Consider the following 16,153-nt stretch of genomic DNA (forward strand, 5'->3'; position numbering starts at 1 on the left):
AGAAAGGAAATAGAACATAAAACAGATCTTGAAAGATCCCCTGTGTCAACTTTTCATTCCCTTAATTGATCACACAGTTGACATTTTCATGATTTGATTCATTTCTATTATTTCCCTTTTTAAAACATTTATATTATACAATGTTCCTCATGCTTGGCTCATCTATTCAGCGTTATGTTTATGAATTGTTTTCATGTTGTGTGACTATAGTTGATTACTTTTAGTTGCCCAATGGTATTCCACTTTATGTGTATGCTATAATATATTGACTTCACTGTTGATGGGATTCTGTTCCTTTCTAGCTATGTATAATACACATTATATATGTGCATTTATGGAAATTACTGGGGCATAGGATGTACATATGTTCAGTTTTAATGTATACTGCCCATGTATCTTCCCACTCAAATTTAATGTTATTTGGTTGATCTTCAATATAATGCCTGCTTTCTCTAGTGGTAGCATGCATGTGTCCAGGTTTTGAATTGATCCCTTCACATACCTTATTAGTTCTTTATAAGAGGCCTGTGCAAAATGTTATTATTATAATTATATAAGTATGCCCATTTTGTAGTTGAAAAACTGAGCTCTAGCACAATTAAATTGTGCATGGCCATTTCTAGGAGCAATAATAACAAGTGAAGATAGGTTTTCCCATACTTGATTAAGAATTTTAAGAGGAGAATAGTTATTCTTTGAGTAGGGGGCAAACTGGTCCCAGAAGAAACAAAACGAAAGAAATACCAGGACCTCTAATAACTCAAGGAGCCCACATCCCATTCAAGGTTGCTCTTCCTTTTCTCTATGGAATCAAGGATGTGTAATCTTGTTTTAGGCCCATAAACTGATACTGTAGTGAAATGTAACATTTAATAACATGACCCAGAACAGTTAGATGATGAAACATGGAAGAGAAGAGGAGTAGAACCTGACATCTACCAAAGGTCTCACTTCTCCCACTTGTTCTCACACTCCATAGGGTGGCTACCTAGCTCAAGGCATTACTAGATTGATAGATTGGGTGCCTCATGCAATTTTACCCCCTCACCAATAAAACAAAGTCAGATTGACTCACTCTCTCTACACACTATCACAGGGAAATTCTTAATCTGATAGTACCTTCTACCTTAGATTCAAAGAGAGAATTTGAGTTCCTGTGAAGATTAGATATTAACCTTAACAATTCAGGTTGACAGAGAAAACAAAGGGCAGAATTATAAACCAGAAAATCTCCTAGTGGCCACCTGTGTCTGAGAAACACAAGTTAAGAGATAATTTTATGATTAACAAAGGAATCATCCAAATTTGCTCACACTTTTTCTGAGGGCAAAAAAATGGATTGCCATTATTGTTTACCTTCAACAACTAAGACACTTTGGTTTTTACATTTAATACATAGGAACTGAATAAATACATTTGAATAAAACTAAATGAAAAATAAGTAAAGGGAACTGGATGCTGTGGAACACACCTGTAATCTCAGTGACTTAGGAAACTGAGGCAGAAGGCTAGTGAGTTGAAAGCCAGCCTCAGCAACTTAGCAAGGCCCTAAGCAAGATAGCAAAACCCTATCTCAAAATTAAAATAAATAAATAAATAAATAAAGGCTGGGGGGATGTGGCTCAGTGGTTAAGCACCCTTGGGTTCAATCATTGGTACAAGGGGGGAAAATGAACTAAAGGTAAAGCATCATAAATTATTTTTTTACAATGCACATAAAACTCTATATTTCAATACTTTTTAAAATGAACTGATTCTAATTTTACAAAAAGATATGTAAATGATAGGTAGAAAGAAGAGCACATAAAAGTGAAAAAGGGAGAAGAGAACTACTAAAGATTTATGATTTGGTTCACAATTGAATCTTTTTCCCAAGAGAGATCTAAGAAAGATGAAAAGAGTAGACAGAGAGGCTGGGAGGAAAATATATTATTGACTTGCCCCAGCAATGGCCCAACACTGGCCCAACAATTCTGCCATATTTTGGGGAAAAAAAAGTAGTTATTCTATCTACCACGCGGCCTGCGCAGTGGTTTCATTAATGGGGTTCTAGGCATAAAGTTAGTTAGAAGAGATCAAAATAAAACACACAGACAGTTACCTTATTTATATTGCTAGGTCCGAGACGGCTCACCTCTCTGGTTCCCACCTCTAGCAGCCCAGCAGGGCAGTGAGGATTACTCAGGGCTAGCAGGAGAGAGAGAGAGCGAACACGCCTGGGAGTAGCCCTTTATTGGGGAACAAGAGATTCAGGGGAGAATTCCATCCAATGAAGGTTGGGGGGGGGGCTGCACTCCAAGGTCAGGGTCAGTGATTGGGTCCCTGGGGTCAGTGGTCAGGCACACCCCCACACGGATGGGCTCTCTCATCAGGAAAGGGTCGGGAAAGCTTCGACAGAGCCAAAGCGCCTCAGGCCCTTAACGGGAGTCACCCAATCACGTGTTAGAATGGCTTCTCACAATTCTATATTTGGAGGCACTTTGAGTAGAATCTTATTAATCTCTCTGCCTTTCTCTCAACTCTATTTCCCTCTCAGAATACTCTGTGGCTTCCAAAGTCCCTCTGTTGGTGTCCCCTTGCTTCCTTACTTTGGTTATATCTGATCATGCCAGATCTGTGGCTTGTGGAATTCCCAGAAATGGAGAAAGCTAATCCAAAGTCTGAAGTAAACAGATGAGACATGTGGATGGGGGTCATTTCACAGCTTGAGGAATTCTAATGGGCCCAGTCATCCACTGGAGAACCTGCCTCCGTGGGGAGGTGTCAGGTCTCTGTCAGAGTATATCAACAGCAATGCTTCCATGTCATTTGGATTGGGAAATACTCAGCAAGAAAAAATACAAAAGAAAACATTGGATGATCTATCCATGAGCCAGTTGACTCACATCTTTATATTGATAAAATAAATCTTTGCCTGTTTCTTTTTGTTTCAGTTTAACTGGCTTACTTGTTTTCAGACTTACTCTTACCTTTAGTTATTTTTAACCTCTGATTAATTATCCTAGTTGTCAAATATTTGACTTAATGGAAGGCTTTCATCTAGCTCACCGATTCCATATTCTATGGCATTTCACATTTCTTCTAGTCTTGGCTACTATTAATATTACTCAAATTGATGTTGTCTAAGTCCATTAAAAATAAACCCGCAAAATCCCGTGCTCAGTTCCCAGTTCAGTATTGTCATCCTTTCTGAAATCTCAGGATTTCGGAAGAACTGTTAAATGAATTAGCTCACTCTTATGAATTATTATCTGGCATAGGGTTTTTGTTGTTGTTGTTTTACAATCAAAATAGAGGAGTTGGGCTGAGTTTATAGCTCAGTGGTTGGTAGAGAAGGCTTATCTAGTAAGTATGGGTGTGATCTCTAGCACCACAGAAGAAGGAAGGAAGGAAGGAAGGAAGGAAGGAAGGAAGGAAGGAAGGAAGGAAGGAAGGAAGGAAGGAAGGAAGGAAAAAAGTATGGAGGGAAGAAAGCGGAGATGGAGGGATGGATGGAGAGAGGGGAAGAGAAAGGAAGGAAGGAAGGAAGGTGGGTGGGAAGGAGGGAAGGAAGGAAAGAAGGAAGGGAGGGAGGAAGTAAAGAAGGACTGTTTACAAATCTGCCATGTCTGGTAGCCTCTGTTATCATATATAGTCTTTCATATTTCAGTGTTTTCTTTTCCAGGTTCCTATTGACAATGCTAGATCCTCATCACCATTTTCTTGGTGTACCTGGCAATTGTTCTGGGCAGTTCCCTATCACCCACAATGTCTATGGTGACTCATCTCTGCTCTGGACCATGTATTTCTTTCTGTCCATGCTAGCAGAGTCTGATTGGCATCTCACAGTGCTGGGACTACTATGGCTACATCATAATACCCCTTTATGTGTCTCCCACCTCTATTTATTCCATGCATTTTCTTTCATGGAGTCGGCTAGATTTTGGCCTTGCCATATAATTATTTTGTAACATCACCAACTCTCTGACACATCCCAACAGTGTTCATGCTGGCTCCTGGGTAACAAAGGTTGGAATGTTCGGGTATTCGAGAACAATGTTCACCATTCCTTTTGGTCTGTGACTTTCTGGTTTCACCTAATGAAAATTTTCTCATGGAAATGAAAATTTTAGATATGATCCACCTCTCCTAATCAGTCCCACACTTAAGCAGCTTTCTGTTTTGTTGTCACCATGGATTCAGATATCCTTTTCACTTTGCTTTCTGAACATCAGTTGCTCAAGTCTATAAGGGTCATGAACCCCACAGGGATGGGGAGAGAAAACAACACAGATTTCCTACTGCCTGTGTATCTCACATACTGGCTGTCCCAGTGTGTTGTGTCCCTGAGAGAGGTCTTTCTATCATTTAACATTTGCTAAGCATTCCTCCCCCTCATTTTTATTATCAAAAGCAATATGTACACATTTTCTACTGCTAATGAGCCCAGTCATTAACTGCATAAAGACCCAGAAAGGTGTTCTCTTTGAAATAAAAATCTAGTGCTCTCAATAACTCCCATTTAGCTAAATTACTTATCATATTATATGGCATATGATATGATTATATAATACCACATGATATATGATTATATGATAATATAATATTTTAACACATTACCAATTATTAAAGGAGACAAAAATTAGAAGGGAACATTTAAAAATTTGTATTGGGAAAGATAAACCTGCTGATACAAGAGAAAACTGTAGTACAGTATCTGATGCAGTGTGTTCCCATAATAAACTTATCCTTAGCTTAAATTGTTTTGCACAGTTGTTTCAAAAAAAGGAAGAAAGAGAGAAAGAAAGAAAGAAAAAGATACTGTACTAAAAGAAGAATCATCACATTCAAAGCTCAGACCTCTTGATGTGATTAGTCTTTTCCCTCCATTCTTAGCCGGTTTTTGTAACCCCTGGGGCTACTCCCCTTTTCTACCTTTCCCTCATTCCGTTCTTATGTCTGTATAAGTTGCTGTGTAGTACTTCTCTTAGTATTCACACAACTCTGCTTTCAAATAGACTTTTCAGTCGTACCTACTTATGAGTTAATACCAATCCTCATTTCATTTGGATTTATTAGACTGTCTACTTGTATGTTTTCCCTACATAGAATCTAATTACTGATCAACTGAATGTCAGACATGACATGTTTTGTTATTCTTATCTAGAGAATAAACCATGCAGAAACCAAACTATGCTTTTAACTCCTTTCTGATCCTGCAAGTTTGGAAGATTCTCATGTAAGTTTTTGGCAGGACATCTTGGATTCATATGCACTGCGTATAGATTATTTATATGCTATTTTTTGGCTATAGCACTCTAGAATTGTGAATCAGCAGTTCTTCTTACTTTCTGTCATTGTATAGTACTAGTGAATTTTATTTTCATATCACCACATCACCACATTGAGGTCTGGCATTACTGATAGAAAAGTTTAGATATTTGGTGTGAAGTTACCACATACTTTTAAAAAAATACATAATGTCCAGAAAAGTCTACATTCCTGGCTCCTATTGTATGTTTTTTGCTGGAACTTTTTCCCAGAATCACAGTCTGTGACTCAGTAACACTCATCAGAATGTAACCATCTCTTTTCTTTGAGAAAATAACATTTATCTTATTTTATTCCCAGCACCCAAAAAGGTAGGGAGACATTAGTTTATTTCAGTATGCTGAATTAAAGCTTAATATTTTTATCTGGGAAGGATATATATTTGTAACTAAATCAACCCAAGACCAAAAATGCTTTTGCAATGATTATGAACACTTAAATCTATGACAACAACTAATAATTGTTTTCCACCAATTTTTCATAAAATAATGTTTGGTTATTATTAGTTTCTTATATGACATATAAAATTAGTTTCTTATATGACACTATTCCTTCTCTCAGGGTTTCCTTCACAGGCACTTAGATGTGAGCCAAGGGAATTTTCCAGGTCATTTTTTGTGCAATTGACTAGATTGAGCTGGGTTTTGTGCAGACCATCTTCCCTCTAGCAGAACTGATAGAAAAACTCAATTGGTGAGCCATTCCTGGGAAGAGTCACTGCATGTGCCATGAGCATCAACTAAGGAATCTATCATCCACAAAACAACCATAGCAAGGCTGTCAATTTCAGATTCTTTCATAAATTCTGATATACATGCATATATATAGCATATGTATGTATACATGTGTACATGTGTGTATAATTTATATATACATCTACATACTCAGCAACATTTGTCTCTGTCTTTTTGATAGTAGCCATTTTAATAAGAGTGAGATGATATTTATTTGTAGTTTTAATTTGCATTTCCCTTCAGATTAGTGATAATGAACTTCTTTTCATGTACCTGTTGGCCATTTGTTTGTCTTCTTTTGAAAAATGTCTGCTCAGTTCCTCTATACATTTCATATTATTTGTAATTATTTGTATGAGTTACTTATATATCTTAAATATTAACTTCTTATCAGATATACATTCTGCAAATATTTTATCCTGTATCAGAGATTTACTGTAATTTTGCTATTTCCTCTGTTGGGCATAAGCTTTTTAGTTAGATATAGTACCACTTGCGTATTTTGTTGTTGTTATTGTTCCCTGTGCTTTTGGTGTCAAATCCAAAAGCTTGTTACCACAACTCTGTGTTTTCCTCTGAAAAATTATTGTTTCTAGTCTCACTTTAAGTCTTTAAACCATTTTAATTTGATTTTTTGTACATATATGTAAGCTAATTTAATTTCATTTGGAGGGCTTCATACTGTAACCTGTTAAAACCTTGTGGAAATACTTCCACAGTTATTACTTATTATATGCATTGTTTTCTACTTGCCAGCTAAATTCAGAAATGGGATACAGGAGAGGAACCACTTGAAACCCATCCTTCCAGAAAGTAGCATATATCAAAGTGAACACTGAATAAGAAAATGAAGCTAGAAGTGTTGCTCATAGCAACACTGATAACTACAGAGGAAGAAAAGCCATTACAGGAAGGCTAAGAAAGAAAGCATATCTCTATAAAAATTTCTCAAATATTAATGTTAAACATCTTGAGGAAGAACAGGAATTCTATTTGGCATGGGCTCATATAAAGATTGTAAGACAACAATAAATATCGAGCCATAAAAGCATCCTGAGCCCTACAGTCATCACACTATTAATAGCCCACTCCTTCCACTGTAAACTCTATAAGAGCAAAGACTCCAGGGAGACTAGCATTACAGATTTTGGTCACCGTTAATGGTAAAGGTAGGGAACAAGTTCTCAAAAGACACGGTGTCAAAGCCACCTTCTACTATTCTCCCTTCCCCATACAGATCCCTATGAGAAAACAGAGGCAAAAAGAGGCAAGAGGGGAAAAGGAGCATGTGTCCAGTAAAACATGGAACTAAACCCTTGGGGAGGAGTGGAATCTACAAGCAGGAGAACTGAGTGGACTAAGGCTGTGAAGTTCTGGGGAAGAAACTGGAGAAAGAAGAGAAACTCATGAGGAAGGCTGGGGAAAATAAGTAATAAAAAATAAATAAAACCTAACCCTTAAACCAAAAAAAATCACTGAAATCATTTTATGAGTGGTGAGTAAGGAATAGAAAGCAAAAAAAATTCCCACATTAATTATTAACAGTCTCCCTTCTTTCATGGAGTACAAGAGAGAGGTGTATTAGCACAAGGTCTGAACTAGAGCTCATTTCTTTATGTCTTAAATGCCTTGTCTTCCCACATTCCCTCATGAATAAAAGACACAAAAATAATGTACACCATTGCAATGAAAAATGATTTTATTAGGCAGAAACCAGATGCTCAAGGGCCTTCATAAGTTCCCCAATATTTAGTAGTTGTTCTCTGGGGAAAAAGGCCTTTTGTATGAGATAGGTAGCAGGAAAGGTAGCTTAGTGGTATTTGTGAGCCAGGGCATTGGCCACACCAGCCACCACCTTCTGAAAAGCAGCCTGTGCCTCTGGAGTGAAATCCTTGCCCAGGTGATGGGCCATCACAATCACAATCATATTGCCCAGGAGCTGTGGGAAGATAGAAGAGGTGTGAATATGAAGAATCTGAGCATGAACAGAGAATATTCCAACCTCACCTCCAGCTGTGCTTGTGGTTGTAATTATAAAATAAAAGCAAAATGATAGCTGGACTTAGCTTCTGCTACAGATATGAATTCTCATGTATCTGTCAGAATTTATAAGCATAAGTTTTCTTCCCTATCTCCCTAACCCAGAAGATAAATTTTTCACTGTCATTCTTTAAAACACGACAAAGTTTATTTTCCTTGCTTGAGAGATCAGAACTGCATTTTAAATTAGAAAAAAAAATTAAATGTAAATTAAAAGATGAAAGATTTTTAATTTACAAATACAATCTAAAAAATTAAATGGAAGAAGACAGAGCAGATATTGAAGAAAGCAAAAACTGGAAAATGAAAATGAAATTAGAGGAAACAATTGTTGTCAATGGAGAATAAAAAATCAACTGTCCCAAACACCAATGCCTTTGCCTCCTGCTATGAACTTATCCTTAGGAAGGAAAAGGAAGGATCACATTGAGGGATGTCCTAGACTCACCTTGAAGTTCTCAGGATCCACATGCAGCTTGTCACAGTGCAGCTCACTGAGACTTGCAAAGGTGCCCTTGAGGTTGTCGAGGTGTTTCAGGCCATTACTAAAGGAATCAATCACCTTCTTGCCATGCGCCTTCACTTTATCATTGCCCATAACAGCAGATGCAGAGGACAGGTCCCCAAAGGAATCAAAGAACCTCTGGGTCCATGGGTAGACAATCAGCAGCCTGAGGGGGTGAAAAGAGCCAGTTCACAGAGAAAGTCAGTGCCTGTCAGAGATGTCTGTCTCCACATGCTCAGCTTCCATCCCCCTCCTCTCCCCAAGCTGCCTCATGACATGGATACTCACCTGCCCAGGGACTCAGCACCAATTTCTGCTGCATGCACCTTGCCCCAGGCAGTACTAATGGCATTCTTCTCCCCATCACTCAGATGCACCATTGTGTCTTTTTTTTGGGGGGGGGGGTGTTTGCTAGCAAACACAAGTGTGTCAGAAGCAAGTGTAAGCAGCAGCTGGCCCTGCTCTGTCCTTTATGCCCAGCCTTGACTCCTGCATTGCCTGCCCTAATGAGCTCATTGGCCAAGACTAGGGTGTGGCCCTACAGGGTGAGGTTTGCATGATGACAGCCATAACAGTCCTTGGCAGCTCTGGCACTGCTTTGGAGTCTGACTTCAGGCTCTCAGTCCTCCTTCTACATATCTGCTGGTCCCATGCCAGCAGATCAAGTTGGCCCTAAAATCATCCTCCTGGGCAATTTTACTTCTATGAAGTTTGGAATAACTGCCTGGTAGGTCTATTAGAGATTATTTCCCTAATTTCTTATTCTATAAATTGGGAATGGAAGCCCAGGAAAATAGAACATACTTGCCTGTTGTGGTTCAGCACAAGATTGTATGAACATAGCTCTTCCCGTTTCTGCAGAACATGCAAAATAACCCACAGACAGAATGGATACAGCCTCTATTATGGTTCTAAGTATGTCTTCCTTCTCCTGGTTTGGATTAAATCCTCCTGGTAAGAAAATAAATATTCATTCATTCATTTGTTGCTGTTTTTTCAGTGTGTGTTTGCATTAATTTGGTCACCTAATCAAACAAATGATGTTCCAAAAATAGAATAAATCTGAATCCAAACATATTTTGTGTAATAATTTCTTCATTAGGTTTTGTGACCCAGACATGGAAACATAGAGACTGCCTAATACAGTAGAAATGAAAATCAATATAAAGCCATTTAAAACACGAAGTTGTGTGTAGTATTAGCAGAAGCAACATTTTCAAATGGGAGACTAATGAGGGATGGTTCTACCTGGAGTCATCTGGGAAAATGTGAAAACAGAGAAGATCCTCTGATTTAAATCTAGTAGTCAGAAGGTGACAAGACATTCTGCCCTTGGCTATGGTTTTCTTTCCCTGCTAAGCTTCGAGGAATGCTGTGTTTTAGAATCATGTCCTTGGTTAAAATTCTTGCCCTCAGTCTCTTTTTCTCTATATATGTTTTCTTTTTCTATCCAGATTTTCCAGTAGTGTTCCCCTTCCCCTTCTTTTTGGTACCACATAATACAGTGCTAAGTTCTCACAATAGAACAAACTTCTGAAGTGTAAAGTGTGGTTTTGGTTATTAGAAGACACAATTTAAAAAAAGCAAAGGCAACCAACATTTTCCAACGACAGTATAAGATCTCAACTTTCCTGGAGGACTCTCTTAGTCATCTTTCCACTTTCTATCATCTCTACCTCCTGGAATTTGTCCTTCAATTATATTCCCACTTCCATTTAAAAAGGGGGCATCCTTTTTAATTTCTCTTATCATGTTTCTACTTTATAATCTCCTCCTGATTCTGGGACCCCAAAATGTAGAATCTTCCTTATTTTCCCTTGTTGTCCCTGGCAACACATGTTTCACAGAGAGAGCTCATCCTCTCAGCTCTAATACTTTGAAACCCAATTACACTAATATTTTTAGGTTACCCTGAAAAAGAGGTATTCTGTATTTGTTGTTATTCCAAGGAAATTATCAAAATTTTTATTTTCTTTTTTCTGGGATAAGAGGTCTTTCAAATATTTTAAATGATAAAAAAAGATTTAGCTTCACCTTTAGATTCTTGGGTTTTATCATATTAAAATCTGAATTAGTCTTATAACTGTTTTAGTCCAGATTGTTTTCAGTATCCCTTTTTATATCTCTCCTGCCAGAGGTCAAGTATGTAGATGGGGTATAAATATGTTATGGGGAAATTCTGTTGCATCTTTTGCAAGGATCCTATCCCTATAACCTATATATCTTACTAGAAATGCTATAGAAAATTTTCATATTTTTCTGTAAAGAGCCAAATTGTCCAGGCTATAACTTTGCATTCTTCTTTGACAGAAATTAGCACTTTTAAAGATCCCCTTATGTTTTTCTGTGCTCTGAAATGTTTCTTCTAAATTCTATGTTGTTTCTTCCTCAATGACTGTCCTATGGCAACTCTCTTCTACTGTTAACTGCTGCAGATACTATCACCCAGGCCTCAGAACAGGGAAGCTGATTTGTGGACTGCTGCTCACTGTGACTTGTGTGGAATCAGAAATTTTCTTCAGTTGCCAGGTTCTGTACAGACAAGCCTGTAAGTTATCATGAGACTATCAACAGCTCGGGTATAGATAGCAAAAACTAGTTATAAGAAATGATGAGTAGTGATAAATGTGGTTATGTTCAGAGCCTCTGGTTCAGATTTGGACCATTCAAGAATTCAAGTGGGGCTGGTTTCATGGCTCAGTGGTAGAACATTTCTGCCATACATATGAGGCACTGGGTTTGATCCTCAGCACCACATTAAAAAAAAAATAAACAGAATAAAGGTGTTGTGTCCATCTATAACTTTAAAATATATATTAAAAAAATAGAATTCAAGCTCCATGAGGCTCACTTTCCCCTTCACAGTTGTGAACTCACTTCGATCCTGCAAAGGTCCCACAGCACCCCTGATACTAGCCCCCACTGACCACCCAATACACACACCAGCACAGGCAAATACTAAAAACCCTAAAAAAAGAAAAAAGGAAAAAGAAGAAAAGACAAGTCTCAAAGTTTATTTGCTCTCCTCCAATTATTCAAGCTTTATTATATCCTAATGTTCTGGACAAGAAGGAACCTAATCTGAGTTTATCAACAGGATGAATATTAACTTCCTTCAAAAAAATCAGGACACCCATCCATTGGAACATGGTATCATTATTTGTTTCAAAAATGACATTCAACTAGAATATTCTGTATATGCTCTGCAGTTTAGTTTCCACTGATTCAAGCAAAGTCTAGCTACTTGCTACAGTCTTCTCTCCCACATGCACAATCTCTTGGTGACCTCAGCTTAACATCTTCCCCGAAAAAATAAAACAGCTACAAAGATACACAATAGTTTGAGAATTGATCGTTTCATTCATTAAAAAAAAAAAAGCTATATCTCACTGGAAAGCAATGTAGTCAACAAAATAGAATATTGAGAAAATATATCTAATTATTACAGAACAATTGGCAGCCTACTCTAGAACATGCACACTGATGTTTTCTCCCTCAGGCTTAAGTGCTCACTCAACATGAGCTTCTGTTTACCTCATGAAGTGGGCATAGTGTTAATGTATGCAGAGGGGCCATCTTTTCTAAAGCTAAATTGGACCTTCACCTCTTTAGAGCTAAAATCTTGGCTTCAGTTTGTGAAAAATAATTACAAATATGTGAAAATAATTCACAAGCCAAACCTTCAATGCCCTTCCCTGAGGCTAAAGACTTTGATAATCTAGGAGAACATTATGCTATATTCTCTTTATATTAAATTAAATTATTTTAAAACTTTCTTTGAAATGAAACTGACAATATTGTTTTCCTTCCACTCCCCTCTTAGACACACACACTCACACACACACCTCTTTTCACCTTTGACCTCCTCACCATCAACATGAAGATTCAGCGTCGGGATATAGTCATAATTTATGCTGAACAGGAAGTACCATCAATGTCATGTTCTAAAATGTACAATGTGAGAATTTTTAGGCCCAACTTATTTCTTTTATTCAATATGGAAGGAATAGGAGGGGATGCATTACTAAAACATTCATTTATTTTTCCCCTTTCCAAGATTATGACATCCATAATATCTTTATCTGCTTTGAAATACTCTCAAAGCCTCTTATGCTCCTCCTCATATCTGACTCTATGAGGACTTAACGATGCTCAGGAATGTGACAGTGATCTTCCTAAAATTTCCCTGGAATATCTCTGCTCCTGGGATGTGAGTTTGTGGTTCTTGAAGATCCTACTCAGAAATGTTTGTCTGGATTGCTGTGTACAATGTCTTGAGAAGGAACACGTGGATATACCAGGGCCTCTGACCTTAGACACAGTTGGAACTAATGAAGGGCAACTCATTGTCAATGTGTCTTGGCAGAACTTGTGAAAGCTTTATAACAGAAGAAGATACCAGGGTTTGTTTAAGCTTTCAAGTAACTCAAAAAGTAACAAACAAGAGAATGATATAGATTTAAAGGAATGGATACAAGTTAGAAATTTCTACAAATCCATCTAAATTTACTGAGAGCAAAAACCACACACACAGGAATAAATGGAATTATCTAGGCAGAGAGCAAATGACTGATTTTAGAGAGCTTTAGTTTCTTGAATGAGATCCTTTCAATATTCAGATTGTCCTCCAACCTGGAATTTTTGAGACAAGGAATAATGAGTCACTCATTCATTGATTATTCCCCTGAATAAATGTTCAATTTATGTAAGAATTTGGTACAAAGCACAGTAGGCATGCAAGATTAAAAAAAATAAATAGAAATGTTTAGGAAGGATGATATACATGGATGGAGAGTGGGAAAGAGAAGTAGAATAGAAGGAAATACCAGGTCCAGGTATATGCATATATATTTGACTAATTAGTGCTATTGCGGGCTGTCTCTTAGCAACTATTGCTGCATTCCCCACCCTGGTGAGCAAAGTGGCCTAGGATTTGGCAGCTCGTTGGCTTGTAAGGATGAATGTGTACCCACATTCTTCAGTTCACTTTCAACTGGCTCTGACATTGGCCATTCTAGCTTTTGTGTGTCTGAACTCTAAAATCTTGTGATCCTTATGCTTATGTCCTAACCTCATCTTGTTCAACATTTGCTTCTGCAACTATATCCCCAGTTTTATTTACAAATGTGACTCAGTTTGATAGAGTGGAAAGTCTTCTAGCATTGAACTCATCCAATTCAGTCATTTTATATATTTTATATATAGAAAAGCAAGTCTGGGGTTGAGAGTATGACTCAGTGGTAAAATGCTTGCCTTGCATGTGCAAGGCCCTAGGATTGACTTCCAGCACTGCAAAAAATAAAAAAGAAAATGAAAAGAAAACAAGTCTGTAGAGCAGGAAGATTATCAATTAACTCTGTACAGATTTCCTCCTTGTCTCTAGAAATTTTTGATTCTAGGAGTATTTTGAAGTGCTATAATGAATAAATATTTAACCATAGCTTGAACCCTCTTTGTTCCTTATTTGGGTAATTCTTTCCTGCTACAAAACTCTTATTTTCTCTTTACTTTTTTTTTGAAATAAATGTCCATTAAAAGGATGAAAATTAAATGAAGTGTCTCTTTTCCAGCTACTGAGATCAATTTTGGGAACATTGATAATAATAGGAATGTTTTAGTAAGAGATAAAAGAAAATACAGACACTTATAGTTGCTTAAAATTATAATAAAACTGGAGAAAGAACACAGAAGTAGAGCAAAGTAGATTTATCTCATTTGGTGAGATTACATCTGACAGGTTATCCAGGAAAATGATAGTACAGAATTTTTCACAAACATATTCTTAAGAATCAAGTGGAGTTACATTCAGGGATGAATATTTAAAAGACATTTTAAACTTTTTTTCAACTCAAAGTAGTACTATAAAAGCAGAAAAATTCACATTCATCCTCATAGCAGGAAGGAGAAGAAGGGAGAAAGAAGGAGAAAAACAGGAAGGAAGAGAGTGAAAGAAGGGAATAAAAGGAATGAAAGGAAGAAAAAAGAAATGAAGAGAAGGACGAAGGAATGAAGGGATGGTTGGAGTGGAAAGCAAGAAGGGGGCAGAAAATAAAGGAAGGGAGAGGAGATGATGGTGCCATATTAGTGAAATGTATAAGTTGAATTTAAATAATCAGAGATAAAACGCCAAACCATAGGGTTGTATTTATATATATAAAGGTCAACACTGTGGCTGGGGTTAGGATCTGAAGGGAAAGTTTGTATTCTAGGGTAGTGGAAAGGAGCCATGAATGATTTTAAACTATGTTATGGACTTTTTTTCCCCTATAAACAGCAAGCAAAAAAAAAGTATTGAATAATTCAAGAAAGGAGATAGCATGACTTGATTTGTATTGTTAAAAGATTGTTCTCTCTTCTGTGTATGGTTGGATTTTAGAAGTGATTAAATAGGAACAGAGATGAGGTGGTGTTCAGTACGAAAGAAAATTCCACTGGCATCTTGATATTGAGCTGTGCCAAGTTGGTGGTGTTGGTGTGAGGAGAGCAATACAATCAGAAGGCAAAGTTTGCTAGAGAAATATTAGAATAAGATCAGGAGCTCAGTCTTGGGCTTACTCTATTTGATGCACTCTTGAGCAATCCAAAAGAAAATATTTAGATATTTAAGATTGGAACTAAGAATATAGTCAGGTCAAGAGTACAGAATGGAATCAAGCATACAGAAACACACCACAGTATGTTGTGTAAACCACTACCACTACCTGTTTAAAAATGACAGAAAGTGCTCTTTACTAATACCTCCTTGAAATTCTATGCCATTTGATGAGGTGGGGACTATCCCATCTGATAAGGAAGGAACTTGATTCTTTAAAATGTTAAGTAAACTTTTGAAGGACTCAGGGCCATTTTTTATCTTTATTAATTGTGAAGGCTTGACTTTCCATTTCAATTCCCTTCTTCCTGTTATGATTTTACACAATAGGGATATGTATATATTTGCACTAATGGATAGCCTTGAGAACATTTTTAAAGGGGGATGAAGTCTTAAAGTAGAATAGTTTCTATTCTTGTTCAATAAGGGCCTGGCTTTTGCCAGACAAAAATGGTGACAAAGGGAGAATTAGATTATTTATTACAGGGAAAGAAATAAGGAGAAGCTGGGATGAATTTAAGTTTCTGGTTCTGGTGAAAGGACAAGTTGATATCCAATTGACTGAAGTGGCAAACACTGGAAGTGAAATGGTTTCCATAGAAAAAGCGAAATGCCCACATTGAGTTCATGGCGCTTAACGGAGATCTGTGTGAAAGAGTTCAATAGACACTTCATTGTGTGATTTGGCACTGAGATCAGAAATCAGAGCTGAAGATCAGACTTGAGAATTTAGATTATACAATTTATGTTTTTTTCTTTTTTTATTGGTTGTTCAAAACATTACAAAGCTCTTGACATATCGTATTTCATACATTAGATTCAAGTGGGTTATGAACTCCCATTTTTACCCCAAATACAGATTGCAGAATCACATCAGTTACACATCCACATTTTTACATAATGCCCTATTAGTAACTGTTGTATTCTGCTACCTTTAATTTAGGTATAATCGATATACCAACGAAAGATATG

General features: G+C 37.1%; 1 protein-coding gene across 1 annotated transcript; it reads right to left on the reverse strand.

The window, feature by feature from the left end:
- Positions 1-7,725: 7,725 nt before the first annotated feature.
- LOC308642143 (hemoglobin subunit beta-like) lies at positions 7,726-9,012 on the reverse strand. Its single transcript, XM_081280747.1, has 3 exons — positions 8,878-9,012; positions 8,533-8,755; positions 7,726-7,983 (listed from the first exon to the last, which is right to left on the reverse strand). The coding sequence occupies exons 1-3, from the start codon at positions 8,967-8,969 to the stop codon at positions 7,855-7,857; spliced, it is 444 nt and encodes a 147-aa protein (XP_081136873.1). The 5' UTR covers positions 8,970-9,012; the 3' UTR covers positions 7,726-7,854.
- Positions 9,013-16,153: the final 7,141 nt, after the last annotated feature.

This window comes from Spermophilus citellus (assembly GCF_964194105.1).
Source record: "Spermophilus citellus genome assembly, chromosome: 2".
NCBI lineage: Eukaryota > Metazoa > Chordata > Mammalia > Rodentia > Sciuridae > Spermophilus > Spermophilus citellus.